The sequence below is a fragment of the Jaculus jaculus genome, chromosome 3 (genome assembly GCF_020740685.1).
Source record: "Jaculus jaculus isolate mJacJac1 chromosome 3, mJacJac1.mat.Y.cur, whole genome shotgun sequence".
Taxonomy (NCBI): domain Eukaryota; kingdom Metazoa; phylum Chordata; class Mammalia; order Rodentia; family Dipodidae; genus Jaculus; species Jaculus jaculus.
This window is the reverse complement of record NC_059104.1, coordinates 184102302-184121809: the sequence shown is the minus strand read 5'-3', so window position 1 is coordinate 184121809 and position 19508 is coordinate 184102302. Positions and strand designations below refer to the sequence as shown.

Genomic DNA, 19508 nt, shown 5'->3' with positions numbered 1-19508 from the left:
ACTCGCCCCACTGTAAAACCGAGCCCTTGCCAGAGCTGCACTAGGGTTCCGTGGGGATCCTGTGGAGCCGGGCCTGTGACATCTGGGGTGCTGAGGGAGATGATGACGCTGACAGATGTGAAACCTCTGCTCTCATTTCTAGACCAAGATCTACAATAAAATCATGCACCTATCGACCTCCAACCTGTCCATGGGGGAAATGACTGCTGGGCAGATCTGCAACTTGGTGGCCATCGACACCAACCAGCTCATGTGGTTCTTCTTCTTATGCCCAAACCTCTGGGCCATGCCAGTACAGGTATTGGCTGCATGCTTGGGGCAGGGTGACAGCATGACGCGGAACTAGAATCTGCCAGTTGGTGTCCATTCCATGGTAACCTGTGTCCTCCAGTCCCGCCCCCGGAGTCTCTGTGGGGTGCATTCCTGGGACCCTTTTGTGTCCCACACATTACAAGCAGTCTGGCCATCTCTCCCAGATCAGAGGAGGTTCTATATGAAGATTTTAAAAGCACAGCCCACCTTAAATAACCTATAGAATAGTCACATACAGGAAGTTTGTGTAAAAAAATAGCGTATGGGCTGGAGAGAAGGCTCCATGGTTAAGGAATTGTCTCCAAAGCCTGACAGCCTGGCTTCAGTTCCTCAGTACCCGCAAGGCAAACACACACAGTGCTGCATGTGTCTGGAGTTCGTTTGCTGTGCAAGAGACCCTGGCATGCCCATTCTTTCTCTTTCTTTCTCTCTCTCTCTACTCCTTGCAAACAACTAAATAAATAATTTTAAAAATTATATCATAGAAAAGCACTTAGTTACATTGAAAATTATTCATGATATATTTTTATTTATTTTTTAAAATCTATTTTTGATTTTTTTTTTTATTTATTTGAGAATGAAAAAAGCGGGGAGAGAGAGGGGGCCACGCCAAGGCCTCCTTCCTGTGCAAACAAACTCCAGGCACGTGCTTCACTACACTGGGGAAATGAACCCCAAGCCATGAGGCTTTGTAAGCAAGTGCCTTTAACAGCTAAGCCATGCCTCCGATCTTTGTGATGTTATTTCTTCTGCGATTTTTTTTTTTTAATTTTTTTTTTTTTTTTTTTAAATTTTTATTAACATTTTCCATGATTATAAAATATATCCCTTGGTAATTCCCTCCCTCCCCACCCCCACACTTTCCCGTTTGAAATTCCATTCTCAATCATATTACCTCCCCATTACAATCATTGTAATTACATATATACAATATCAACCTATTAAGTATCCTCTTCCCTTCCTTTCTCCACCCTTTATGTCTCCTTTTCAACTTACTGGCCTCTGCTACTAAGTATTTTCATTCTCACACAGAAGCCCAGTCATCTGTAGCTAGGATCCCCATATGAGGGAGAACATGTGGCGCTTGGCTTTCTGGGCCTGGGTTACCTGACTTAGTATAATACTTTCCAGGTCCATCCATTTTTCTGCAAATTTCATAACTTCATTTTTCTTTACCGCTGAGTAGAACTCCATTGTATAAATGTACCACATCTTCATTATCCACTCATCTGTTGAGGGACATCTAGGCTGGTTCCATTTCCCAGCTATTATAAATTGAGCAGCAATAAACATGGTTGAGCATGTACTTCTAAGGAAATGAGATGAGTCCTTTGGATATATGCCTAGGAGTGCTATAGCTGGGTCATATGGTAGATCAATCTCTAGCTGCTTTAGGAACCTCCACACTGTTTTCCACAATGGCTGGACCAGATTGCATTCCCACCAGCAGTGCAGAAGGGTTCCTTTTTTTCCACATCCCCGCCAACATTTATGATCATTTGTTTTCATGATGGTGGCCAATCTGACAGGAGTGAGATGGAATCTCAATGTAGTTTTAATCTGCATTTCCCTGATGACTAGTGACGTAGAACATTTTTTTAGGTGCTTATATGCCATTCGTATTTCTTCCTTTGAGAACTCTCTATTTAGCTCCTTAGCCCATTTTTTGATTGGCCTGTTTGATTCCTTATTAGTTAACTTTTTGAGTTCTTTGTATATCCTAGATATTAATCCTTTATCAGATATATAGATGGCGAAGATTTTTTCCCATTCTGTAGGTTGCCTCTTTGCTTTTTTCACTGTGTTCTTTGCGGTGCAAAATCTTTGTAATTTCATTAGGTCCCAGTGGTTAATCTGTGGTTTTATTGCCTGAGCAATTGGGGTTGTATTTAGAAAGTCTTTGCCAAGACCAATATGTTGGAGGGTTTCCCCTACTTTTTCCTCTAGCAGTTTCAAAGTTTCCGGTCTGATGTTAAGGTCTTTAATCCATTTGGACTTAATTCTTGTGCATGGCGAGAGAGAAGAATCTATTTTCATCCTTCTGCAGATATTTATCCAGTTTTCAAAACACCATTTGCTGAAGAGGCTGTCTCTTCTCCATTGAGTATTTTTGGCATTTTTATCGAATATCAGGTGGCTATAGCTACTTGGGCTTACATCTGGGTCCTCTATTCTGTTCCACTGATCTACATGTCTGTTTTTGTGCCAGTACCATGCTGTTTTTGTTACTATGGCTCTGTAGTATAGGTTAAAATCAGGTATGGTGATACCACCAGCCTCTTTTTTGTTGCTCAGTATTATTTTAGATATTCGAGGTTTTTTATGATTCCAAATGAATTTTTGGATTGTTTTTTCTATTTCCATGAAGAAAGCCTTTGGAATTTTGATAGGGATTGCATTAAATGTGTAGATTGCTTTAGGTAAGATTGCCATTTTCACGATATTGATTCTTCCAAGCCAGGAACAAGGGATGTTTCTCCACTTTCTAGTGTCTTCTGCAATTTCTCGCTTGAGTGTCTTAAAGTTCTCATTGTATAGATTCTTTACTTCCTTAGTTAGGTTTATTCCAAGGTATTTTATTTTTTTTGATGCAATTGTGAATGGGAGTGATTCTCTGATTTCATCCTCTGTGTGTTTGTTGTTAGCATATATGAAGGCTACTGATTTCTGTGTATTTATTTTGTATCCTGCTACATTGCTGTAGGTTTTGATTAGCTCTAACAGCTTGCTAGTAGAGTCTTTAGGGTCCTTTATGTATAGAATCATGTCATCTGCAAATAGTGATAACTTGATTTCTTCCTTTCCAATTTGTATCCCTTTTATGTGTGTCTCTTGCCTTATTGCTATGGCTAAGACTTCCAAAACTATATTAAATAGAAGTGGAGACAGTGGACACCCTTGTCTTGTTCCTGATTTTAGTGGAAAAGCTTCCAGTTTTTCCCCATTTAGTAATATGTTGGCTGTAGGCTTGTCATAAATAGCCTTTATTATATTGAGATATGTTCCTTCTATTCCCAGTCTCTGTAGGACTTTTATCATGAAGGGATGTTGGATTTTGTCAAATGCTTTCTCTGCATCTAATGAGATGATCATGTGGTTTTTGTCCTTCAACCCATTTATGTAATGTATTACATTTATAGATTTGCGTATGTTGAACCATCCCTGCATCTCTGGGATAAAGCCTACTTGGTCAGGGTGAATGATCTTTTTGATATACTCTTGTATTCTGTTTGCCAATATTTTGTTGAGAATTTTTGCATCTATGTTCATGAGGGAGATTGGTCTGTAATTTTCTTTTTTTGTTCTATCTTTGCCTGGTTTTGGTATCAGGGTGATGCTGGCCTCATAGAAGGAGTTTGGTAGGATTCCTTCTTTTTCTATTTCCTGGAAAAGCTTAAGAAGCAATGGTGTTAGCTCTTCCTTAAAAGTCTGGTAAAATTCAGCAGTGAATCCATCCGGGCCTGGGCTTTTTTTAGTTGGGAGATTATTGATAACTGCTCGGATCTCCATGTTTGTTATAGGTCTATTTAAGTGATTAATCTCATTTTGATTTAATTTAGGTAGGTCATATAGATCAAGGAAATCATCCATTTCTTTCAGATTTTCATACTTTGTGGAGTATATGCTTTTATAGTATGTCCCTATAATTTTTTGAATTTCTCTGGAATCTGTTGTGATGTTACCTTGTTCATCTCTGATTTTATTAATTTGTGTCTCTTCTCTCTTTCTTTTGGTCAGATTTGCTAAGGGTTTATCAATCTTGTTTATCCTTTCAAAGAACCAACTCTTTGTTTCATTAATTCTTTGGATTGTTCTTTTTGTTTCTATTTCATTAATTTCTGCCCTAATCTTTATTATTTCTTCCCGTCTACTACTTTTTGGTTTGCCTTGTTCTTCTTTTTCCAAGGCTTTAAGGCGAAGCATTAGGTCGTTTACTTGCGACCTTTCTAATTTCTTAATATAGGCACTTAAGGCTATAAATTTACCTCTTAGAACTGCCTTCATTGTGTCCCAGAGATTTTGGTATGTTGTGTTCTCATTATCATTTGACTCTATAAATTTTTTGATTTCCTTTTTGATTTCTTCATTGACCCACTCATCATTTAGTAGTGTATTGTTTAGCTTCCATGATTTTGTGTATGCTCTGTAGCCTTTCTTGCTACTGATTTGTAGTTTAATTCCATTGTGGTCAGATAGAATGCAAGGAATTATTTCAATTTTCCTGAATTTGTTAAGATTTGCTTTGTGTCCTAATATATGGTCTATTTTAGAGAATGTTCCATGTGCTGCTGAAAAGAATGTATATTCTGCAGCCTTTGGATGAAATGTCCTGTATATATCTGTTAGGTCCATATCTTCTATGACCTCATTTAGTCCAGATGCCTCTCTGTTTATTCTTTCCCTGGATGACCTGTCAATTGATGAGAGTGGGGTGTTAAAGTCACCCACCACCACCGTGTTTGGTGTTATCTGTGACCTTAGTTCTAATAGTGTTTGTTTGACGAATTTGGGAGCCCCCATGTTAGGTGCATATATGTTTAGGATTGTAATGTCCTCCTGTTGGAGTGTGCCCTTAATCAATATAAAGTGACCTTCCTTATCTTTTTTGACTAACTTCGGACTAAAGTCCACCCTGTCTGATATTAGGATAGCAACCCCTGCTTGTTTTCTAGGCCCATTTGCTTGAAACACCGTCTTCCAACCTTTCACCCTAAGATAATGTCTATCCTTTGTAGAAAGGTGAGTTTCTTGAAGACAACAAATTGTAGGATCCTGCTTTTTAACCCAGTCTGCAAATCTATGTCTTTTCGTTGGGGCATTGAGACCGTTGATATTAAGAGATATTATTGAAAGGTGTGTATTTATGTTTGCCATTTGTGTGTGTGTGTGTGTGTTACTTGTTCTACCTGTGCTCTCTTCTGTTAACTGGTATTTGAGTATGGCTGGTTTTTTCTAGGTTCCTTATATGTGTGCTTTTCCTTTTGTTCAGCATGGAGGATTCTATCAAGTATTTTCTGTAGAGCTGGTTTTGTCTTCAGATATTCCTTTAACCTGCTTTTGTCATGGAATGTCTTTATTTCTCCATCTATTTGGATGGATAACTTTGCAGGATAAAGTAACCTTGGTTGACAGTTGTTATCTTTCAGAACTTGGAATATATCACTCCAGGCCCTTCTGGCTTTAAAAGTTTGTGTTGAATAATCTGCTGTAATCCTGATGGGCTTGCTTTTGTAGGTAACTTGATTTTTCTCTCTAACTGCTTTCAATATTTTTTCTTTGGTTTGTGTGTTTGGAAGTTTGAGTATAATGTGGCGAGGAGAGTTTCTTTCTGGGTTTTGTCTGGCTGGGGTTCTAAAGGCTTCCTGTATCTGTATTGGCACCTCTTTCCCAATTTGGGGAAAATTTTCCTCTATGATTTTGTTGAAGATGCCTACTATGCCTCTGGAGTGGAATTCTTCTCCTTCTACTATGCCCTGAATTCTTATATTGGATCTTTTCATAGTGTCCCGAATATCTTGAAATTCCCACTCATACTTTTGTATAAGTTTGTCTTTCTCTTTGTTGGACTGCATTAGGTCTGCCACCTGATCTTCTAGCTTAGATATTCTGTCTTCTCCCTCATCCATCCTACTGGTGAGATTTTCTACAGAGTTTTTTATTTCATTAACTGTGTTCTTCATTGCTAGTAATTCTGACTGGTTTTTCTTTATTATTTCTATTTCTCTATTTATGTCTTGTATTGCCTTCTTTATTTCATTAAATTGGTGTCCTGCCTCTTCTTTGATTCCTTTGATTTCCTCTTTGATTTCCTCTTTGATTTCTTCTTTGATTGTTTTCATGTGTTCTTTGACCTCTTTGAACATATTTATAATTATTCTTTTGAACTCTTTCTCAGGCATTTCCTCTAACTCTTTCTCACTGAAGGACATTTCTGATGCATTAATACTTTTAGGTGGATTTATATCGTCTTGCTTTTTAGTGTTTCTTGTGTTATAATGTATATATTTTTGCATCTTGGATTAAGTTAATGCTTGGATTTTCTAGCTAGCTGTGTATTCTTAGCTGTATCAATTGATTTGGTGTAATATATTTTCAGGGTAGGACCTTAAGGTATTAGGTGTGGCTCTTAAGACTTTCAGAGTATCTACAAAGATGTTCTTAGGGGTTGAGTTTCCCTGCTATAGGAGTATTCAAGCAGGCTGAGTGGAATAATATACTGGTAGATTCTAAAATTTAGCTAAACACTGTACCCATTCCATCAAAAACAGCCCCGAGTATGTATGCAAGAGTAGTTATTATAATGACCAGATCCTCTATCAACAAAGAGGTTTAGATTTCTGGTCTGTTGAGGTATCCAAGTCAGCTTGTGACCAAGTGAGACCCTTCCCTGGTGCAATCCCAGTTACCTTGGGTGATTGTGGTCTCAGTCAAGTTGCTGCCTGGGTCGTCGGGCTGCTGTTCTGATTTCTGGAGCTGGGCACTTGCTTTTCCTACGGGGCAAACTGAGCTGCTGCCGCCGCCTCTGCAGCTGTTGTAGGCGCCACCCCCGGAGCCCCCACCGCTGCTGAAGCTGCCGTTGCCGTGTCCCCGAAGCCGCTGCTGCGGGATATGTCACCGCTGCTCTCCTGGGTCCGCTGCTGCTGGGGCCACTGGTACCGGTGCTGGAGCCGCTGAAGTTGCTGCCAAATTCTGCTCCTGCTTGGGTCCTGCCGTCAGCCCAAGTTGGCGTGGCCGGGTCCCGGGCCGCTGCTGTGTTCGCTGGAGCTGGGTTCAGGCGGCAGGGGAGGGGAGGGAGCCGCGCTGTTCTGGTTGTATCGTTTCTCCACGTGTGCTTTTACTTCGCGGTCTGCTCCTCCCTCCGTTGCTCACTGCCGCTCTCCCCTCACGTTTCCCGAGTTGCGGAGAGCGCGGTGTGAGGGGAAATTCCCGCACCTGGCTTGTCCTGCGGCTCGAGCCGAGAGACCGGCGGTTTTTCTGCCGCTCCGCGGTTGCGGCGGGTAGCTGAGCCGCCCCGGGCCGCTGTTCCCGCCTGTGCAGGCTCTGGATGCTCTGGAACTCTTCTACTTCTCCGCTGCCGCCTCAACTTCCTATACACCTCACTTTTTAGTAAAAGTGTGTATTTTGCTGAGTTTTTTTTGGTCTTCCCCCCCCAGGCTGTTTTGGCGTGGTACCTACGCCGCCATCTTAACCGGAAGTCTCTCCTTTTTTTTTTTTTTTTTTGAGGATGGGTCTCACTCTAGCCCAGGCTGACCTGGAACTCACTCTGTAGCTCCAGGCTGGACTCGAGCTCACAGAGATCCTCCTATATCTACCTCCTTAGTGCTGGGATTAAAGGTATGTGCCACCATACCTGACTTTGTGATGTATTTTTAAGATATATATATATATATATATATATATATATATATATTTATTTATTTATTTATTTATTTATTTATTTATTTATTTGAGACAAAGAGAGAGAGAGAGAATGGGCACGCCAGGGCCTCTAGCCACTGCAAATGAACTCCAGACGCGTGCACCACCATGTGCATCTGGCTTACCTAGGACCTGGAGACTCAAACCTGAGTCCTTAGGCTTCATAGGCATGAGCCTTAACCACTAAGCCATCCCTCCAGCCCTGTGATGTATTTCTAATCAAAGAGAGGAAGTGGAGAAACAGTACATGCAGTGTGCTTCCTCCTAAATTGGAAATCCATGTGGACACTCTTACACAGAGGCACAGAAGAACGAGAGGCGGGCATATGGGGCTTGCCTGCAATCCTGCCACTCCAGGGAGGACCTCCAAAAGTTTGAGGCTACTTTGGGCTACATAGCAGACAAGGCCTGAATGAGCTAACTTAGCGAGAGCTCGTCTTGGAAAGCCAGCATCTAGGGATGGAGCCAGTGGTAGAGGGCTTGCATAGCGTGTACAAGGCCCTGTGTCTGAACTGAAAGTTTCCATGATGGAATTCCAACTGATTCCCGTTTTCTTCCCATGTTCTTAAACACCCCCAGTAAGCATGCACTGGTTTTGAGGAGTTGAAGATACTGTGTTCTAAAAGCTGGGTTCTCTTTGGGGCTGGCTGAGGAGGAGGCACATTCCCCCTGATGATAGTGGGAGGATCGTCCCTGGGACCCCATCAGCTCGTCTCTGGAGTCTGACTCCTTCCTGGGCATGTCTGCACTCACATGCTCAGGCCAGGAGCACTCATGCCTATTCCCAGGGGTCCTTCAAGACCCATGGGGACTGCCTGATGAAACGAGGTGCACCAGCCTGAGCTGGGCGGCTGCAGGTGCTCATCCTCTCTGAGCCTTGTGCTCCCAACTATGAACATAAAAAGTTCCCCTTCTGGGACTGCGGTGACGAGTCCATGGGACAGTGTAAGTGCAGAACCAAGAGGAGCTCCACACGTGTGACCACTCAGTGCCCACCAGACCCTCCAACAAAACAAAGTGTGAGTGACCACTCAGCGCTCACCAGATCCCTCCAACAAGACAAAGTGTGAATGACCACTCAGCGCTCACCAGATCCCTCCAACAAGACAAAGTGTGAGTGACCACTCAGCGCTCACCAGATCACTCCAACAAGACAAAGTGTGAGTGACCACTCAGCACCCACCAGACCCTCCAACAAGACAAAGTGTGAGTAACCACTCAGCACTCACCAGACCCTCCAACAAGGCCAAGTGTGAGTGACCACTCAGCACTCACCAGATCCCTCCAACAAGACCAAGTGTGAGCAACTACTCAGTGCTCACCAGACCCTCCAACAAGACAAAGTGTGAGTGACCACTCAGCGCTCACCAGATCTCTCCAACAAGACAAAGGGTGAGTGACCACTCAGCGCCCACCAGACCCTCCAACAAGGGCAAAGTGTGAGTGACCACTCAGCGCTCACCAGATCCCTCCAACAAGGCCAAGTGTGAGTGACCACTCAGCACTCACCAGATCCCTCCAACAAGACAAAGTGTGAGTGACCACTCAGCGCCCACCAGACCCTCCAACAAGGCCAAGTGTGAGTGACCACTCAGCGCTCACCGGATCCCTCCAACAAGACAAAGGGTGAGTGACCACTCAGCGCCCACCAGACCCTCCAACAAGGCCAAGTGTGAGTGACCACTCAGTACTCACCAGACCCTCCAACAAGGCCAAGTGTGAGCGACCACTCAGAGCTCACCAAATCCCTCCAACAAGGGCCAAGTGTGAGTGACCACTCAGCGCTCACCAGACCCTCCAACAAGGCCAAGTGTGAGCGACCACTCAGCGCTCACCAGACCCTCCAACAAGGGCCAAGTGTGAGCGACCACTCAGTGCTCACCCAGATCCCTCCAACAAGGGCCAAGTGTGAGTGACCAATCAACATTCACCAGACCCTCCAACAAGGGCCAAGTGTGAGTGACCACTCAGCACTCACCCAGATACCTCCAACAAGGGCCAAGTGTGAGCGACCACTCAGCACTCACCCAGATCCCTCCAACAAGGGCCAAGTGTGAGTGACCACTCAGCACTCACCAGACCCTCCAACAAGGGCCAAGTGTGAGTGACCACTCAGCACTCACCCAGATCCCTCCAACAAGGCCAAGTCACCAGATCCCTCCAACAAGGCCAAGTGTGAGCGACCACTCAGCGCTCAGCAGAGGCCTCCAACAAGGGCAAAGTGTGAGTGGCTGCTTTGTAGGTGGCTGAGCACTGAACACTTCACTCCAGAGCTGTCTTCCTTACCTAAAAAGACACTGGAGAGCCTAGAGAGATGGGTTGCCTGCAAAACCTAAGGACCCACTTAAGCCAGATGCACAAGGTGGGCATGTGTCTGGAATTTGTTTGCAGTCACTCAAGGCCCTGGCATGCCCATTTTTCTTCTCTCTCTCTCTCTCCCTTTTTCTCTTGCTCATGCTCTCTCAAATAAATGATAAAATATTTTTAAAATATTTAAAAGTATTTTTAAAAACACTGAATGACAGGCTCAGACTGAGAAACAGAGCAAAAGGGACATGGGGCAGGGAAGAGAAACTAGATATGCCATTCCCATCACCACATACCCACGCTGGGCTGCACCTCATGCCACCTAGAATGCGGGTCGAGCAGTCAGCAGTTTTTCACCCACAAGCCCTTTCTGTTGAGTCCCCTTGAACGGCCTGTTATGTAAGATGTTGTCCCCCCCCCCCACCTGCTGCGTCGTTAATGTTGCAAGCACTTAGTGTCATGTTGTGTACAAGCATTATTGTTAAGAGTACCAGCTAATACTAACTGGAAGCTAATAGCCCTAGCCCTAGCCCTTGCAAGAGAGATTTACATTTTCATGAATATTCATCAGTGGTCAACATTTACATAAACCTGTCCCAGGCCTCTCATTTGTGCGGTTTAGCCCTCATCAGACAAGCAGGAGCCAGGGATTCTTATTGCCACTGATAACTTGCTTAGCAGATTTATCATAACCCCTAATATCATTTGGTTTTCCGTTATGTTATGGTTGTTTGAAGTAGCCTTGTTCTGCTGCCCAGGTGGCTTTAAGCTCCTAGGCTCATGTCATTCTCCTGCCTCAGCTTCCCAAGTACCTGGAACTGCAGTGCACTCCATGTGTCCAAATGATGGACCATCTTAAACTCATTAAAGACCCTTGTACTGATGGATTGACCAGCACACAAGGGTTACTGCTGGGTGACTAGCCAGAGAATACAGCTGGTGACCGAGCTGGTGGTAGAGGGCTAACCTAAGCGCCAGACCAGCCTGGACTATAGAATGAGACCCTGGAGTTGGTTTGGATGCACACACTGACCTCTGCCAGGGACCCTAGGTGCCTTAGAAGGTTTTTGGAATCTAGCGCAATCCCCGTGGCTGAGGAACAGCCTGGTTGCCTCCTTGTGAGCACTGCTCACGAAGGGAGGATGGATACCAGGCAGAACTTCCGGGAGGGTAATGGGCAGGGCGGGCAGGGTGGGCAGGCCATCTCTGGATGTGGTTGGTCTTCTGCCCAAACACATGCCAGCTTTTATCTGCTAATGCAGGAGGCTTTCTGTGATTATAGAAATCCCATGCCCATGCCATCTTTGGGTTGACAGGGGGCTTCAAGCCAGGCTGGTACAAGGCTCAGAGACTGCAGGACCACTCCAGGTAGAACTGCTTTCCTTGCGTTTAAAGTACTCCTTGCATTTAAAGACATTTGCCTTTGACTACAGTCTGAGGAATTGTAACATGGTGCGCTGGGGACTGGCAGAAGAGCAAGTTGTACTTCTCATTCATATTCATAAGTAGGAGTCATTTACATAGAAGGAACAGAATGAATTCTCATTTCAGAGAAGAGCTGCTAGGCTCACTAAGATCTGAAAGAGGGGCTGAAGAGATGGCTTAGCAGTTAAGGCACTTGCCTGTGAAGCCTGAGGACCCAGGTTCCACTCTCCAGGTCCCACGTAAAGCAGATGCACAAGGTGATACAAGCATGCTATGTCACACATGCTCACAAGTCTGGGGTTTGATTGCAGTAGCTGAAGCCTTGGTATTCTAATTCTCTTTCTTTCCTTTTCTCTCTTTTTCTCTTTCTCTCTTTATTCTTTCATAAAGGCATGTGCTACCATGCTCAGCAAAAAAAAAAATCCTGAAAGACACCAAAGCCAGGCACGGTGGTCCATACTTGTGATCCCAGCCCTGGTGAGACTGAGAATCTCTAGTTACCTGCCCGCCTGGGCTACACAGCAAGACCCTGTCTCAACTTTAAAAGAAAGGGGAAAGAAACCCCAGGTCTGTAACCCCAGCTACTGGAGCAGCTGAGACAAGAGGCGCACAGGTTCAGTCAAGGCCAGTCTGAGTTAAGACATGAGTTCAAGGAAAGCAGCAGCAGCTCTGTGAGCGTCAGATTTTACAAAGGGAGATGGAGAGAGCTAGAGGGAGAGTGCCTGGGGCCCAGCTCAGTGACAGAGTGCTAGCACTCAGGAAAGTAAACGCAGGCTGGAGAGATGGCTTAGCAGTTAAGGCAATTGCCTGCAAAGCCAAAGGACCCAGGTTCAATTCCCAGGACCCACCAGATGCACATGGTGGCACATGCATCTGGAGTTTGTTTGCAGTGGCCAGAGGTCCTGGCATGCCCATTCTTCCCCCGACCTCCTCTTTCTCTCTCTCTTTTCTCATAAATATTTATTTATTTGCAAGCAGAGAGAGAGATAGAGCAAAGAGAGACAGACAGAGAGAGAATGAGCATACCAGGGCCCCTAGCCACTGCAAACGAACTCCAGACGCATATGTCCCTTGTGCATCTGGCTTTACCTGGGCCCTAGGAAATCGAACCTGGGTCCTTTGTCTTTGCAGACAAATGCCTTAACTGCTAAGCCATCTCTCCAGCCCAATTTGTTAAAAAAGGAGGTAGACTAGAGCTGGTTAGTTTCTCAGCCAGCCTTGCAGATAAATGTCCTGGCATACTAGCCCCAAACTTCAGGCTAAATTTCTCTTTCTGAAATTGCTTCATAATACCTCCTCCATGCCCCACTCTGTCCTAAGGCATTTTGAAAACTGGGGTGCCAACGTATGTCCCACTCTGGAAAGCTGGGGTGGGGATTTTGTCAGTGGCCCTGGCAGGGCAGCCCCCGGTCAGAGAGCTCATTCTCCTACGTCCATCTCTCCAGATCATCGTGGGCGTGATTCTCCTCTACTACGTCCTCGGGGTCAGTGCCTTAATTGGAGCAGCTGTCATCATTCTGCTGGCTCCTGTTCAATACTTTGTGGCCACCAAGCTCTCCCAGGCCCAGCGGAGTACACTGGTGAGTTTTCCAAGGGTGTGGCTCTTCTTCCTACCCTCCTCTATGTCTGCCTGCTCCCCGCCTTTGCCTCAGCAGTTTCCTTCCCCAAATCCTCTGCCCAGATCCCAGATTCTATGAAATGGTTCATGGAGAGGCCCGGAGCCTGCCTGTGGGATAGGAGCTGGGCAAGTGCTGGGGACTCCAGGCTGGCACCCTCTCCTGACACCTTCCTTGACTTGTGATCGGTGTAGGAATATTCCAACGAGAGGCTGAAGCAGACCAACGAGATGCTGCGGGGCATCAAGCTGCTCAAGTTGTACGCCTGGGAGAACATCTTCCGCTCCCGGGTGGAGACGACCCGCCGGAAAGAGATGACCAGCCTCCGGGCCTTTGCTGTCTACACCTCCATCTCCAGTGAGTGGGCCTCTGCTGCTCTCAGCTGCCTGTAAGCCCAGGGTGTCCGCTTTGGGGAAGGGGCCAAGAGACAGAAGCAGGTTTGGGGCAGCTGAGCCCCCGGAAGTCACAGTGTTCTTCATCGCTTATCATGCCAACGTGCCCTGAGAGCCTGCCCTGTGCGAGGCAGGTGCGCAGGGCCTCGCTCCACGCGGGGCTGACGGGGCGTTGCAGGCAGCAGTGAGCAAACGCATAACGAGGTTGCTGACCTGGCCCTGTGCACGAGACTTTTCCTACAGCCAGGCCGGGCTGCTGAGGCCTTGGGGAAGCTGCCATCCCCCTGCAGTCCCGTTAGCAGAAAAGCTGGTTCTCTTTGCAAATAGGAGCCCAAGCTCCAGGGACCCATGGGTGCAGGAACTTAACCTATACTAAGTGTTTTAGGAACCCCAGTCCAGGGAAGAAGGGAAAAAGACACAAGCTGACAAAACCTCTACATTCCTGGCAGGTACACAAATATGAAAGCCTCTTTGCAGAGATCAGGGGCTCCCGTGGCAAACACTCCTGCCCATAGTGAGATAGTGACAAAGAACTTAAAAACAAGATAGGGCTGGGGAGCTGGCTTAGTGGTTAAGGCATTTGCCTGCCAAGCCTAAGGACCCAGGTTCAATCCTCCAGGTCCCATGTAAGCCAGATGCACATGGTGGTGCATGCATTTGGAGTTCGTTTGCACTGGCTAGAGGCCCTGGTGTGCCCATTCTTTCTCTCTCTTCCCCCCCCCCTCTCTCTCTAATAAATAAATCAAAATAAAATCTATTTTAAAAAAAAGCCACAGTAGAGGGCTGGAGAGATGGCTTAGTGGTTAAGGCATTTGCCTGCCAAGCCTAAGGACTCAGGTTCAATCCTCCAGGTCCCATGTAAGCCAGATGCACATGGTGGTGCATGCATTTGGAGTTCGTTTGCAGTGGCTAGAGGCCCTGGTGTGCCCATTCTTTCTCTCTCTTTCCCTCTCTCTCTCTCTCTAATAAATAAATCAAAATAAAATCTATTTTAAAAAAAAAGCCACAATAGAGGGCTGGAGAGATGGCTTAGTGGTTAAGGCATTTGCCTGCCAAGCCTAAGGACCCAAGTTCAATCCTCCAGGTCCCATGTAAGCCACATGCACATGGTGGTGCATGCATTTGGAGTTTGTTTGCAGTGGCTAGAGGCCCTAGTGTGCCCATTCTCTCTCTCTCTTTCTCTCTCTCCCTCTCTGTCTCTAATAAATAAATCAAAATAAAATATATTTTTTTTTAAAAAAGCCACAATAGAGGGCTAGAGAGATGGCTTAGTGGTTAAGGCACTTGCCTGTGAAACCTAAGGACCTAGGTCCAATTCCCCAGTACCCACATAAGCCAGATGCAAGATGGCACATGTATCTGGAATTCGTTTGTACCTGCTGGAGACCCTGGCATGCCCTATCCCATTCTCTCTCTCTTTCTGTCTCCCTCTCTCTTTTTCCCTCTTTCTCTCTCAAATAAAAAGTGAAATATTTTTTTAAAACACAAGAGAAAAAAGTACTATCAGTGTGATAATCGGCAGATTAAGAAATGTGAGAGAATTACCCTCAACACTTAGAGATGATAAAGTTGTCCAAAAGATAGCAAAATTAACGTGTGTCTTATAATTAAAGAGCTAAAAGGAAGTGGAAAAGCAGTGACATTATCAGGAGAGAACAAGAAGAATTCTGACAAGTTGAAAGTTTAGTTATTGACATTAACTTGATAAATGACGGTCCCCTGACCAGAAGCAGGGTGTATGACGCTTGGGTAACCATGGGCTACTGTCTTGATTCATAGCTGACACTTTGGTTCATGGCTTTGTGGACATAGTGGCTGCTTCCCAAGTGCTTAATTGGGATGTAGACGTTTAGGATCTGGCAGACTCCCTCTGCTTTCCTGATCTGTGCAGGTTACCGGCCATTGTGGTAAGAAGGACCCTTGTGATAAGAAAGAAGCTCTCAGAGAGAGGAAATGAGAAAGAAACCAAACCAACTCTGTAGGCTAATCCAGCGACATAGCTGAAGAGAGGACTTTTGAGTTAGAAGACAGACCAGTGGGAATAGAGCGTGGCATAGACCACCTTAGAACGTGGCGAGGAAAGTCCATGGAAAATGCTTCCTATACATTGGGCAGCTGTTTTACAGATGAGAAGCCGAGACCTAGAAAAGAATATGAGGTCACTCCTGAGTTTAGCAGGATCACTCAGACCGCCTCCTTCAAAGTCTCCTTGTGCTGTCTCCACCTTGTGCTAGGGATAGCTTAGAATACAACAAGGCACAACAGTGAGGCTCTCTTCTCTTAGGAGATGAGAAACAGCCTAGAACAGGCTCTGGCAGAAGTGGGACACAGAGAAGGAAGTTGGGAGAGATGGTCAATACCACCTCCCCTAGATACAATATTTTCATATTTTTCTTCTGGGTATGGTCGTGGGGTGAGAGTTGACACAGGATCTTACCCTGTAGTCCAGGCTGGCTTTGAACTCACAGATATCCCCTGGTTTAATCTCCTGAGGGCTGAGTCGCCACACCTAGCTGAACTTGCTCTCTGTTGGACGTGATGTGAGGGTGTGGGGGTGGGGCAGTAATGCAGGACGTGTTGGGTATATCTCCAAAAACAGACTCAACGAGTCTCATGGACAAGGGAATGGCTGCCTGGGTCATCTGTACGTTCCTGGAATTCATACTTCCTGGAGCCAGGTGGTCACCATGCAACACAAGGCATGGATGAGCCTGAGCACCCCAGGTACCCAGCCAGCCACACCATTGTATCCTGGGCCTCACTCAGGACCCCTGGTCCCGCCAGCAATGGCTAGACCTTCCACCACAAATGGCATAAGCCATGGTATGTTCATGCAGGAAGTGCTAGGATCTAGTTTTCTCAAGACGTAGACATGGGCATGGTGGGCAGCTGTAGCCTCCTGGATTCCTTGGCAGGACAGCCCAAATCCTGTCTCCCTGTTGTCTTCATCCCTGGACCTGTGGTGCTCAGAGCAAGGGCTGAGGACTCGATGAGGTGGAGACACGGGAGCAGAACATTCATTATTTTATTTATTTATTTATTTGACAGCGACAGACAGAGAAAGAGGCAGAGAGAGAGATTGAGAATGGGCGCGCCAGGGCTTCAAGCCACTGCAGACGAATTCCAGACGCGTGCGCCCCCTTGTGCATCTAGCTAATGTGGGTCCTGGGAAATCAAGCCTCAAACCGAGGTCCTTAGGCTTCACAGGCAAGTGCTTAACCACTAAGCCATCTCTCCAGCCCTGGAGCAGAACATTCAGAAAAGCCACCAGTGTCCCCAGACCTGGGCTCCCTTCCACCTTCTCTCAATCAGTTACCTTAGCCTGACCTCGATTACAGACCTCTGTTCCTGCAATGCGAACAGCTGCGGAGGTGAGGGAGGCCTTCTCCCCATAGCTAGGGGACTTCCTCTCCCAACACCACCATGGCTGAGTGAGCAAGGAAGGACCACCATTGTTGCCAAGGACAAGCAGCAGGAAAAACAAGATGACTGGGTGCCCCCGTTCCTGGTACAGTGGACATCAAAAAGTAGTGGCAGCTCCAGTAAAAGCAATTGGAAGCAGGTGGCAGCTACTTTGCTCCTAGGATGTGTATATCCATGTCCTGGAATCTAAACTGCAAACTGGGTCATTTTTTTAAACTTTTTGTTGACAACTTCCATAGTTGTAGATAATAAGGCATGATAATCTCCTCCCCCACTTTCCATCATATCCCCTCTCAATCGGTCTCTCTTTTATTTCGTTGTCATCATCTTTTCCTCTTACTATGACGGCTTCTGAAGGTAGTGCTAGGCACTGCAAGGTCATGGATATCAAGGCCAAGTTATGTCTGAACGATTGCATTATAAGCAGTCCTACCCTTCCTTTGGCTCTTAAGTTCTTTCTCTCACCTCTTCCACAATGAATCCTGAGCCTTGGAAGGTGTGATAGAGATGTGCAGAATACTCCTCTGTCACTTCTTCAGCACTATGGTGACATTTCAGTCATCCCAGTGGTCACCACCATCTGAAAAGAGAAGCTCCTGTAACCAAAAGGGAGAGTAGCATTAATATATGGGTGTGAACATTAAGTAAAGTGCTTACAGGGAGTGCATTTTGGTGAGCACAGTATATGCATTTAGCCAAACAAGAGCAGGTGTTACATTCCCAAGGCTCATGACTTCTCCCACCATAGGCTTTTGACTAGGTTTTCAGTACCAGACATGTATTCCCTCCCATAAAGCAGGCCTCCAGTCCAATTAGAGAGCAGTTGGTTTCCCCCCATAACAGACGTGCCGCTATTGCCATTCAGTCATTTGGCTGGCCAAACATAAGGCTTCCAGTGTCCACTGTCTTCACCACTGATGACTTCTGTCTCACATAGGGCTACATACAGTGTAGTTTTTTCCAACTTTCTGTCAGCTGGGCTCCAGGGAGAAGATTTTCACCTCAGCTCCAGCTTGATTTCTCAGTGAGCTTGCAGCCAAAGCATATGGTGTCTTCAGCAATAGGGTCTTGTCATCTATTCCTGATGGGAAACCAAGAGCCTTGGCAATGGCATGTAGTGTTTCAGGGGCATCAGGGACCTCCCTGGCCAACAACTCACTGGAAGATATCCCACCCCTGGAACTGAAATTTTTCTAGTAACAGTCTATGGCTTCTGGCTGAACCATTATCCAAAAATCTAGGCTTCCATATGGCTTATGCCTAACATCTTGAATTTTGATTAATGCTTCCCAACCTTTCTTTTACTCAGTCTCTTCTCATGACCTCACTTAAGCCACTGCACCTTCACTAATCTGTTCATATACTTAAATATATGGAATACCATTTCCTTAAGCCCTCCCCTGTGCTCCTTATGTTATAGCACCTTGCTAGCTTACTGGGCTGCTAATTTTTACTCCAACTCACATACAAGTCTAAATATTTGTAGCTAGGATGCACGTATGAGAGAGAACATGTGGGGTTCGGCTTTCTGGGCCTGGGTTACCTCACGTAGTATAATCCTCTCCAGAGCCATCCATTTCTCTGCAAATTTCATAAGTGCATTTTTGTTTACTGCTGACCAGAACTCCATTGTGTAGATATATCATATCTTTATTATCCCTTCATCAGTTAAGGGACATCTAAGCTGGTTCCATTTCCTAGCTATTGTGAATACAGCAGCAATTAACATGGGTGATCAAGTATCTCTAAGGTAGTGAGTCCTTGGGATATATACCTAGAAGTGGTATAGCAGGGTCATGTGCTAAATCTATTTTTAGCTGTTGTAGAAACCTCCACACTGATTTCCATAATGGCTATAGCAGTTTAACTTCCCACCAACAGTATAGGAGGGTTTCTCTTTTTCTGCATCCTTGCCAGCATTTATTGTCATTTGTTTTCTTGACGGTAGCCATTCTGACAGGAGTAAGATGAGATCTCAAAGCACTTTTTTGTTGTTGTTTGTTTTAACTTTGTTATGAAATGGCTTGTAGTATTACTTATGTTTTCTGGCACACAAACAATATGTAGGAATCAGCGTTTACTGATTTCAAATTCAAAGTACTTTTAATATGCATTTCCCTGATGGCTAAGGATGTGGAACATTTTTTAGATGCTTATGTTCTGTCTGTATTTCTTTGGAGAACTCTCTATTCTGATCCATGGCCCATTCTTTTTTTAATTTGAACGTTTGATTCCTTATTATTTAGGATTTTTGAGTTCTTTGTATATCCTCAATATTAATCCTCTATCAGATGTATAACTGCAAGGATTTCTCCCATTCTGTAGGTTGCTCCTTGCTCTACTCACAGTGTCCTTTGCTGTACAAAAGCTTTGTAATTTCATGAGGTCCCAGTGGTTGATTAGTGATTTTATTTCCTGAGCAACTGGGGTTACAGTCAGAAAGTCATTGCCTATGCCAATATGTTGAAGGATTTTCCCTACCATTTCCTCTAGCAAGTTCAGAGTTTCAGGTCTGATATTAAGGTCCCTGATCCATTTGGACTTGATTCTTGTGCATGGAAAGAGATAAAGATCTATTTTCATCCTTCTACATACAAATATCCAATTTTCCCAG

At 45.3% G+C, this 19508-nt stretch overlaps 1 protein-coding gene across 1 annotated transcript in view; it reads left to right on the top strand.

Moving 5' to 3' along the window:
- Positions 1–19508, top strand: part of Abcc8 (ATP binding cassette subfamily C member 8) — a 100501-nt gene that overhangs the window by 31085 nt on the left and 49908 nt on the right. The window contains exons 8-10 of the mRNA XM_004650830.3: positions 143–298; positions 12909–13043; positions 13274–13436. Coding sequence (XP_004650887.1) covers positions 143–298; positions 12909–13043; positions 13274–13436 — 454 coding nt within the window. The remainder of the gene's footprint in view (positions 1–142; positions 299–12908; positions 13044–13273; positions 13437–19508) is intronic.